At 39.1% G+C, this 11,136-nt stretch overlaps 2 protein-coding genes and 1 non-coding gene across 4 annotated transcripts; 1 reads left to right on the forward strand and 2 right to left on the reverse strand.

Annotated features, from left to right (window-relative positions):
• Positions 1–4,526: 4,526 nt before the first annotated feature.
• Positions 4,527–7,270, reverse strand: LOC109638166 (polyubiquitin-like). The gene is made up of 2 exons (XM_069523068.1): positions 5,659–7,270; positions 4,527–5,574 (listed from the first exon to the last, which is right to left on the reverse strand). The coding sequence occupies exon 2, from the start codon at positions 5,570–5,572 to the stop codon at positions 5,093–5,095; it is 480 nt and encodes a 159-aa protein (XP_069379169.1). The 5' UTR covers positions 5,573–5,574; positions 5,659–7,270; the 3' UTR covers positions 4,527–5,092.
• Positions 6,000–10,874, reverse strand: gatc (glutamyl-tRNA amidotransferase subunit C). 2 transcript variants are annotated; one of them, XM_020101013.2, is made up of 5 exons: positions 10,154–10,874; positions 9,301–9,351; positions 8,138–8,307; positions 7,898–8,001; positions 6,000–7,758 (listed from the first exon to the last, which is right to left on the reverse strand). In XM_020101013.2, the coding sequence occupies exons 1-5, from the start codon at positions 10,328–10,330 to the stop codon at positions 7,697–7,699; spliced, it is 564 nt and encodes a 187-aa protein (XP_019956572.2). In that variant the 5' UTR covers positions 10,331–10,874; the 3' UTR covers positions 6,000–7,696. The 2 variants fall into 2 exon arrangements, with proteins under 2 accessions (XP_019956572.2, XP_069379168.1); XM_069523067.1 differs by lacking the exon at positions 9,301–9,351 and having other exon boundaries at positions 10,154–10,730.
• trnak-uuu (transfer RNA lysine (anticodon UUU)) lies at positions 10,847–10,919 on the forward strand. Its single transcript has one exon. It is a non-coding gene; the product is annotated as a tRNA-Lys (tRNA).
• The last annotated feature ends 217 nt before the right edge of the window (positions 10,920–11,136 follow it).

Consider the following 11,136-nt stretch of genomic DNA (forward strand, 5'->3'; position numbering starts at 1 on the left):
TGGGGGATGATGCAGGGACTGTGTGTGTGTGTGTGTGTGTGTGTGTGTGTGTGTGTGTGTGTGTGTGTGTGTGTGTGTGTGTGTGTGTGTGTGTGTGTGTGTGTGTGTGCTGATAGGACAAAAGCCTGGTCCTAATGAGGCCACACGTCATTGCAGGTGAGGAAGAGATTTAACAGATACTGAAACAAAGAAATACTTTGGTCTATTAATTACAATATTTATTACACTGACTTTCAGTTTTATTAACTTTTTCTTTGCCTTGCAGCTAGAGCCTCTTGCCAATAGGGGTGCTGCAACCCCCTGAACACTTCCAGCGTTAGAAACACAGTACAGGAAGTAAAGAGACATGTAAATTGACATTTAAACTCACTATTAAATTATTTACAACAGGCATAATAAAACAGAACAAATACAGCAAATCTATAGGCCCATTTATCAAAAATAAAATTTTAACATGTCATTCTTTGTTTAGTATATATAATGTGCCTGTGCAAAAAATGGATTCCTAAAATAATTCTAATTATTCATTTTTGTGTCCAACCATTCAAATGTGATTGTGATTCCATCTTTATTTTACCTAATGACACAAACTGTCCAACATGAAACTCATTGCAACCAAGTTGAACTGGAACACAGAAAGCAGAATATGGGTGGAGTAAACCTCAGGGTTCTAGAAATGTCCAGAAACTCCCGCCTCCAGCATAGCAGGAACATAGTTCAATGGTTGTGATGATGCAATCATCACAAGCCCCAAGGCAAGTTTAAGAGTTTACCATCTGATAAAGGAGTTTTAAAGGGTGGGGCTTCATAAATCATAGCAGGGGGTTTTCCAAGACATCTACAACACCCTCCTCACCCACAGAGCCCTCTGCCATGCAGATGACTCCACCCACCCGTCACACAGCCTTGTCAGCCTGCTACCCTCAGGGAGGAGACTGTGGAGTCTCCGGCCGGACCAGCAGGCTGAGAGTCAACTTCATCCACCAGGCTGTCAGGATGCTCAACACCCTCTCTGCCCTTCACACTGCAGGGCTGAGTGAAACAAACATCATTTAACATGGAAGTTGGACCCCCATAGCAACATTTACCCAACCTTTGATACATTTGACTGTACAATTTCATCACACAGTTGGTTTACATTTTTTAGCAACAGACCAGATAAAAATAGATTTTTTAAAATTCAAGTTAAAGAACATTACAACGTAAACAACACACATGAAAATAATATAAATCAATCATAACAAATAAATAGAATCAAATTAATGAATATCATCACTACACCCTTTGGCCACACATACTGCTCACTCACCTTTTTTTAAAAATATATGTTTATTGCACATTTTGTTAGTTTACAAACGGTGAACAACACAGAACAAGAAGGCACATACAAGAAACAACAATAATAATAGCAGTAATAATAATGATGAAAATAAAATGAATGATGAATAAAAAAATAACAATAATAACAGAAAAGGTAAAGGGAAAAAACAAACAAAAGAATATTAACTGAATAAGATTCTATTGAAACCCACGCTGGGGGATGGTCCTTCACAAAATAAAATATTCCTGCTCTGATTTGAGCTGCCCAATAATACCATGTAAGATTTGATAGCTGTAATCCACCTCTATGGTATGGTAGATATATCAATGAGAGCCTGAGCCTTAGACGCCTGTTGTTCCAAATAAAGGAGGAGAAGAGCTTTTCAAGAGAATGGAAAAAGGAAAGTGGGGGAGCAAGTGGAATAGATTGGAAAAGATACAAATACTTAGGTAAAATTGATATTTTCAAAACATTGATGCACCCGATCATAGACATATGTAATCTTGTCCACCTGTTTATAAGCTCTGTAACTCTATCTGTTAAGGGACTGTAGTTCATTTGGACAATTTTGTCAATGGTAGGAGTGATCTTCACACCCAAATACACAAAGCCTTCTAATGATACCAGAAAAGGAGAATGAATTGGAGAGTTGAGTCTCTAATTTTCATTCATAAATAATATTACTGATTTGGTGCTATTTATTTTGTAAAGATTCCAAAAGTGTTTATGAGATCAAGTCAAGTAGGTAGAGTGTGTTTCAAGTTAGAACAAAACAGAATTACATCATCTGCATATAAAGCTATGAGATGTTCAATATCTCCTATCTTTCGTCAGGGTCACTGGTGCTGGCAAGAGAGAACCCAAAAGCACGATGATAGGCAGGCAAGTTGCAAGGGAAGATCCGTTTATTCAGTCCAAAAACAAGCAGAGTCAAAACCAGGAGATCAAAATCAGGCAAACAAATCCGTCAAGGGGCAGGCAGGTATCCGAAGTCCAAGAAGGCAAAACAGGGTCAGAACAAGAAGGCAACACAGAGTCAGAACAAGAAGGCAACACAGAGTCAGAACAAGAAGGCAACACAGAGTCAGAACAAGAAGGCAACACAGGGTCAGAACAAGAAGGCAAAAGTGTAAATACTGGAGAACTTGGCAAAATACAACACAAGACAATCTGGCAGAGATCAAGTGAAAATGACTGGAATATATACTGAGGAACTAATGAGCAAATGGACTGCAGGTGAGGAGGTGGGCGGGGACAACCAGGTGAGGGGAATGAGATATTTGCATGGCAGGGAAGAAAAGCAGGCTCTGAAATGACAGGAGAGTTAGTGATGAGACATGGAACCAAAAGAAAAATAAGAGTTAGTGTGACTACGTCACATCTTTATTCCATTCAGGTTGATGTTTTTACGAATTGCCATAGCAAGTGGCTCGATAGCTAGGGTAAATAATAGCGGCGACAGACTCACCATTTTGATGAATGAAGAGTGAAACTAAAAAATATTAATCCCAAGTGTAAAAATAATAGTAAATGACCAGCAGCTTTTCATTTTCCTTAATATGTTTTTAATAGTTAATTTATTCTTTTACAGAAGATTGAAAAATCGATCTTGTAAGAAGTTATATTGTCGATAACTGTATGATCAAGATAGGTTGTTTTAATAATATGTTTTAAATGTGAAATCCTAAATTTGGTCTTTCTTGTTTATTGTCTGTGCAAGAAAGATTCAGGAAATGTTCGGAGAGATGTCAGTTCATATTCAGGACTTAATGTCACTCTTCACAAAGCCCAGTTAACAGAGTTCTACTTTGTTTTTTGTCAGTTTCAAATTGTAACGATTCTCTTCGTATAGTCAGAATACAAATACCAAACCTTTGTCCATGTCAGGATCCTGTAGTATGATGACTGAGTCATGGATCTATTATGCTCTTGTTTTCCAGTCATCTGATTGGTTCGTAGTTGGGCTGACAACGGGTGTAGTTTGAGCTCATCACAGTTTATACTCAGGCTGACTCAGCTGATCAACACAGTTTTTGTTTCCTGACTTGTTAGTTTTCAGTTTCTGTTCTCTCAACGTCACTCAGATGAGACAAGGCCTTGTGTTGTTAACTCATTGACATGTTGAGGCTTGTTTGGAATTAACCAGATAGTGATCCAGGTTTAACAAGCAGGTGAGGCAGAGATTTAATATACTGAAACAAAGAAATACTTGGTTTAATTAATTACAATAATTATTACACTGACTCTCATCTTCTGTCCCAACACACTAACCATTTTTATAAACTGTTGCAGACACCACATAAATAACCATTGGTGTCTATAAAGCTAATGAATAAATATAAATCATGGCTATTTGATCTGGTTTTCAATTTTCTCCTCAGAAAAACAGTGATGTGTAAATCTGGCAACCAATTCATCTTTTTGAGTTAGTAATTTAAATTTTACAAAGCCCTGTCAGCATCTTGAATTATTTCATATTAAGTCTTGAATTATATATATAATGTCAGTGTGGTGAAAATCTGACATGAAGACCATAAACTTTTTCATCAAGAGTTCAACTTCACACTGTTCAGGAGCCCACGAAGAAGAAGAAGTGTTTGGTTTTGTATGAGTGTGTGTGCTGGGAGTGTATCCACTCAGGGTCAGACAGTTAATGAAAGAGTTGGTAGGGAGGTGAGATTACAGTAAGGTCCACCAGTCCCATACAACAGATATGAAGACAGTTGTGAGGTGGTGAGAAACAGACCTGATTACTACAAAGGAACAATTGTATCACAGTCAGTTTTAGCAGTGCCACAGTGGGTCAGTGGTTTGTTCCAGGGATGCAGGAGGTGCTGCGAAAAGCTCTATCTTATAAAATCATATCAGTGCTGCAGCCAAATTCATGATTTCTGTATTAATTTGAATGGCCAATCACATTTCATATCAATGGAAATTAAAAAAAAACCATCTGTGCCACTTTTACCTCCACTGAAGGTTATTTTGTGCATTAGATATATACACTACAACTATGAATTTTAAAATGTTAGACCTACTGCTATGCTACTCTCAAGATGTTACTCAAAAAGGCTGATTTTTTAATTGATTTGTTTTATCAACTTTTTCTTTGCCTTGCAGCTACAGCCTCTTGCCAATAGGGGTGCTGCAACCCCCTGAACACTTCCAGCGTTAGAAACACAGTACAGGAAATAAAGAGACATGTAAATTGACATTTAAAATCACTTTATTCAATTATTTACAACAGGCATAATAAAACAGAACAAATACTTATGTCATTCTTTGTGTAAGACAAAGTTGTATTGCCACAAGAAAAATAATAAATTAAACGTTCAGATCTAGTGCAAGTGTGAACATCAATTATCCTAAATACTCAAAAGACCTTCTTTAGAGCTAGTGTTTGGTTTGTCCACTGGGTCACTGATGATGGTGCAACATGACATGATGTACAATACCTAAAGGCCTAACCCAGTAAATCCCTCGAACCCAAATCTTAATAATAACTTTCTGAAGAGTTTGAATCTATTTAGGCCTCTGGTTAAATGGGCAGGCATTTTTTTTTCAACACTTTAAACAAGATACATGTTTTAACATTTTCCTCAATATCCTTCCAAAATAACGAATGAATTCTCACGTACAAGAAACATAAATTATGTATGAGTTCGAGATCTATGAGTTTGTATGGTTTGCTGCAGATTACATGGAGGAATGTTGTAGAAATATAAAACACTGTGATTAAGGCTGTGTGATGATCAGGCCATGATCAGATAGTGATCACCTTCCTCCTCTCAGACGCAGTAACAGGTCGATGGTGCTCAGTGCCTCAACGTGGTAGTCCGACAGTCTGCCGCTGGTCATCTCCCGGCCCTGGTACACCAGCCTCTGCTGACTCTCCGGCACACCCTCCCTGCACTGGACCCTGCGCTTGAAGTCGCTCACGGTCTCGTCAGGTGTGATGTCGTAGGTGGTCAGCTGGCCCTTCTCATTCCTCAGGAAGACCTGGATGGGAGCCGGCGGGCTCGGCTCGATCACCAGCAGAGACAGCCTGGAGCCGGCATGCAGCCCGTAGGAGCCCACGGGCCTCGAGTCGTCGCTCAGGTCGGTCCGCTGACCGTTGTCATACAGCAGCCTCTGCCTCTCAGCGGGCACCGCCAGCTTCTGCTGGATGAGCTGCTTCAGGTAGCCCACCGTGTCCTGGGGTTTCACCGTCAGTGTGACGGATCTCCCGTTCAGCATAGTGATGATTATATCCATGTCTGAAACACAAATCAAACTTTTAATCATAAGTTTGGTTTAAACTGTTTGGAATAAACCTTCACAGTGTGAATGAGTTCCCTCACCCCTTGACTCGAAATAGAAACTCCTCAGGAAATCAGGAAATGTTGGTCTTCAGTGATCAGCAGGCGAACAGATGAAGCTCAGCAACAACAACACCCGCTGAAGTTTCAACTCATCACTTTATAGAGGCTGATCAGCTGATCAGCTCCGCCCCTTTTTCATAAGATTCGTTTTCCTCTCTCCGTCTCTTACTTTCAGTTTCCATTCTCCTCCCTGTTGGGGGATGATGCAGGGACTGTGTGTGTGTGTGTGTGTGCTGATAGGACAAAAGCCTGGTCCTAATGAGGCCACACGTCATTGCAGGTGAGGCAGAGATTTAACAGATACTGAAACAAAGAAATACTTTGGTCTATTAATTACAATATTTATTACACTGACTTTCAGTTTTATTAACTTTTTCTTTGCCTTGCAGCTACAGCCTCTTGCCAATAGGGGTGCTGCAACCCCCTGAACACTTCCAGCGTTAGAAACACAGTACAGGAAGTAAAGAGACATGTAAATTGACATTTAAACTCACTATTAAATTATTTACAACATGCATAATAAAACAGAACAAATACAGCAAATCTATAGGCCCATTTATCAAAAATAAAATGTTAACATGTCATTCTTTGTTTAGTATATATAATGTGCCTGTGCAAAAAATGGATTCCTAAAATAATTCTAATTATTCATTTTTGTGTCCAACCATTCAAATGTGATTGTGATTCCATCTTTATTTTACCTAATGACACAAACTGTCCAACATGAAACTCATTGCAACCAAGTTGAACTGGAACACAGAAAGCAGAATATGGGTGGAGTAAACCTCAGGGTTCTAGAAATGTCCAGAAACTCCCCCCTCCAGCATAGCAGGAACATAGTTCAATGGTTGTGATGATGCAATCATCACAAGCCCCAAGGCAAGTTTAAGAGTTTACCATCTGATAAAGGAGTTTTAAAGGGTGGGGCTTCATAAATCATAGCAGGGGTTTTTCCAAGACATCTACAACACCCTCCTCACCCACAGAGCCCTATGCCATGCAGATGACTCCCCCCCTCCTATTTTCTTCCTACCTGGACAGTCACCATTTTGATGAATGGAAAGTGAAAGAAAAAAATATTAATCCCAAGTGTCAAAATAATAGTAAATGACCAGCAGCTTTTTTACTTTTCCATAATATGTTTTCTATAGTTAATTTATTCTTTTACAGAAGATTGAAAAATCGATCTTGTAAGAAGTTATATTGTCGATAACTGTATGATCAAGATAGGTTGTTTTAATAATATGTTTTTAATGTGAAATCCTAAATTTGGACTTTCTTGTTTATTGTCTGTGCAAGAAAGATTCAGGAAATGTTAGGAGAGATGTCAGTTCATATTCAGGACTTAATGTCACTCTTCACAAAGCCCAGTTAACAGAGTTCTACTTTGTTTTTTGTCAGTTTCAAATTGTAACGATTCTCTTCGTATAGTCAGAATACAAATATCAAACTAAAGCAACGTGTTTTAAATTCCACACAATTATACTTGATATTGAATGCCTATATAAAGTTTTTGAAATAACAATAAAAACTGATAATTAACACTTAACTAAGTGTGATAACGTCATGAGATCTTTGTGGCAGCTTATTCAGCCTCCTCTCACACGGAGAGATATCTTATATACAGTCTGTGGGAGAGGCATGTCTATTTGTTTTGTGACTTCAACCTTCGTCTCTGTCAGGATCCTGTAGTATGATGACTGAGTCATGGATCTATTATGCTCTTGTTTTCCAGTCATCTGATTGGTTTGTAGTTGGGCTGACGACAGGTGTAGTTTGAGGTCATCACAGTTTATACTCGAGCTGACTCAGCTGATCAACACAGTTTCTGTTTCCTGACTTGTTAGTTTTCAGTTTCTGTTCTCTCAACATCACTCAGATGAGACAAGGCCTTGTGTTGTTAACGTCATTGACATGTTGAGGCATGTTTGGAATCACTGTACTATGTATCTGACAAAGCTGTTATCAGTCTTTTCTCAGCAAAAAAAACCAATGTCAAAAATGCTGGAAAAATAGATCAGAACTCTGAGTGTTTCAGTAATGAGGACCTCTCTTCCCGCTTTGGCAAAGGAATATTTCCTGTGGGAAAAAAAAAGTTCTTAATTCCTCCAATAACAAGCAAAACATGACAAATTATCTTTCAATGACCTGAATTATAATCTCAACAATTTAAAAGAAATCACAGAATCAACTCTGATGTTTTCAGGTTTATTCTCACCTGGAGGTGCCACGAAATATTCTTCCACTGTGCTTTTGGATAGATGAAGAAGTTCCTCAGCACAGTCCCCTTCTGTCACTGTGTCGTTCCTCAGGTATAAAGCCCTGAATTTTTCATGAATAAAACATAAACACAATTATGCAGTGGGCTTCAGAAGAGGTTACATTTGAGCTGTGGTTGTTGCTCATTTCTTATGCAATTTGGATGAAACAATGAGAGGGCCCACATGACCTGTCATACCTGTCCTCCAGGACTGAATCCATGGGCTCAATCCCCGACGTGTCAACCACATGAAGCTGATCTGCAAACCTTATGGCTTTCTCCAAACAGGCCAGACCCTGTTTGGTCCGGAAATCCACCAAGGCCAGTCGCTCCAGTTTGTCCACGAGGTCTGCAGGAATTTGTGTGGGCTGCAAAATCCAAGAGGTGTTGGTGAGAAATGTGTACAATTCACAATCACTTCAAAAAATGTAAGCTGTAAATAACCTTTGAATAAAACCGTTAAAGGTTCAGTGTGTAAGATTTAAGTGAAAGGGATGTTTGGCAGAAATTTAATATAAAATAATCTTAGTGATGTTTTCGCTGGTGTGTCTCATCTAAATTGTATGAGTTGTTGTTTTCTTACCATAGAACAGGCGCTTTATATTTAAATACTTTATATTTACTTCCTCTCTGTGGAGGCCGCCATGTTTTTTACTGTCATCCCAACTGGACAAACTAAAACTGATTGAGTTTTCATGACAACTGAAGTTCACCACAGGTTCTCTTCCATGTTGGGAAGGGGAGGCTGAGATGGGGGGTATTCAGCTCTAGATATCACTAAATTCTACACACTGAAGCTTTAAATCAATAAATAATATCTAATCACCAAACCCTTCCTTGACTCATGACCCAGCCTGTCTGACCTTTGGTAATCTCTGCTGTTTTATTACATGCACATTAATTTTATGAACACGTTTAATTTTTATGAGTTTCTATAAATAAGTTTCATTTAGACATTGTCATGAGTAACTAAGTCATTATTTTGAGTTTCTAAGATAATATTTTGAGTCATTTAAACACTATTTTGAGTTACTAAGTAATTATTTTGAGTTGGTGAGTCATATTTTTGAGAGTCTCTCATTATAATAACTAACAGGACTTTTTAACAGTGGCAGAAATGGGCTTCCATACAGTTTGTATCGCACATTTCTCACGTTAGCTACAGATAAACTGCTGAATACATGCTTGTACATCTTGAGGACAGATTTTGTCCCCAATCACTTATATTGAAATTAAAATGTAACATTTTCATTACAAACCTGTGTGATCATGACTGATAACAGCAAGCAAAACCTGGGCTTTTAAACTAAATGTGCATGAATTTCAAAGTCATCACAATCACCCAGTAATGAGGACATTACCGGGGGTAGTTGGTCCTCTGGTACTGGTTCCCACGTGGCAAACTCAGGCACCTGAAGTAGAGACAAACAACCAGGTAACAAGACCAACAGTAAAAGATCGTTAAAGGTTTAGTGTGTGGAATGTAGTGACCTCTAGTGGTGATGGATCATGATGGCAGCTGATTGTTGACTGCTTGACATACACATGCCTGCTCACATACTCTACCATTACTGAAGGTAACTCCTCATTGCTGCTCCCTTCATCTCTATCAGACATTTTCTTATGTACAAATACTTTAAACATTGACACACATTTCCATTATGTTACAAACTGTTTCTTCTTATCAATGTTGTAAATACTGTTATTTTGCTGATGTGTTCAGTGACATGCTGCATCTATTTCACTTCAGTCCGTCCTGGGAGAGTGATCCCTCACAGGTGGCTCTCCCTTTCTATTTTATTCTCTGTTAATATGTTATTTTGTGGTAGTTCTTCCTCACTCTTGTTGAGGGTTGAGGACAGAGGATGTCACACTTTGTTAAAGCCTGTACAAATATAATTTGATTTGAAGATTCAGCTGAATACCCCTCACCTCACCCTCCCCTTCTAAACATGAACTAGAACCTGTGGCAGCCTTCAGTTGTTATTGACTGTCAAAAAAAAACATGGCGGCCTCCACAGAGAGGACCCACTCCTACGTAAATATAAAGTATTTAAATATAAAGGGCCCGTTCTAGCTTAAAGAAAACAACAATTCATACAGTTTAAGTTGTTTACACACTAATGACGACAGCACGAGGATAATTTTATATATATTTCACCGTAATCCTACACACTGGACCTTTAACTGCTGAATAAACTAGCATGGACTGACCTTTGGGTTGTGGGGTGCAGAGCTGAACACACGTGTCCCAGTGGAGATGTGGCTCTGCCGGTTCGAGCGTCCGTACTTTGCTGTTTCAGTCGAGCTTGTTAGCTTCGGTGGAGGCCTGATGTTTTTTAGTGACAAACCACGGCATGTGCGCGTAGCAGCGAGGCTAAACACGGACATGTTAAACACAATTCCCTTCACGACTGCGATGAAGATGTAGAAAAATACAAGATGTCACATCTCCTCAGTCTTCACTAACCTAATCAGGAAGGGTTAAACCAGCTTCACATGGCGGATGCTAACGAGCCCGATGCTAGTTAGCCCAAGAGAGACAAGAGCGTTAACCTCCACGTACTTCCTTCTTCGTGTAAGCTCCACTCCAGACACGCGTCGTCGTCTTAGTTTAATACAAAGAGCGTTTGTTGAACATGTAGCAACATTACCACGTTGATTATAACATACATATATCAGCAGATGTTCGTCAAGTCTACTGAACCAATATTGTGATATCATGAACTGCCATAAAAGTGCCTCCACTATCTGATCGTCACACAGCCTAAAACACAGTGCTTCCTGTTTTGTTTTATATTCAAACACTCCTCCATATAATCTGCATCAAATCATACGAACTCATAACAAATATGTTTCCTGATGTGGTCTCTTTAAGACGCATTCCTCACCACGACATGCTAGAGCGCCCGGATAGCTCAGTCGGTAGAGCATCAGACTTTTAATCTGAGGGTCCAGGGTTCAAGTCCCTGTTCGGGCGAAAAGCTCATTTTTAAATTCTGTATGTTTTACAGTTTGAAACAGTTTCACTACAGACACCAGGCCAGGGACATGCATTTTATTTCTATATCCTCTCTTTTATAAAGCTAATGCACCCTCATCTGCTGCTCTGCTCTTCCTTTACAATGATTGTTTCTGAAAACTCACCACCGTCTGATTCAGTCCAGTTAAATTCTCACTACAATGAACATATACGT

Source organism: Paralichthys olivaceus, chromosome 4 (assembly GCF_024713975.1).
Source record: "Paralichthys olivaceus isolate ysfri-2021 chromosome 4, ASM2471397v2, whole genome shotgun sequence".
In the NCBI taxonomy this organism is placed as follows: Eukaryota; Metazoa; Chordata; class Actinopteri; order Pleuronectiformes; family Paralichthyidae; genus Paralichthys; species Paralichthys olivaceus.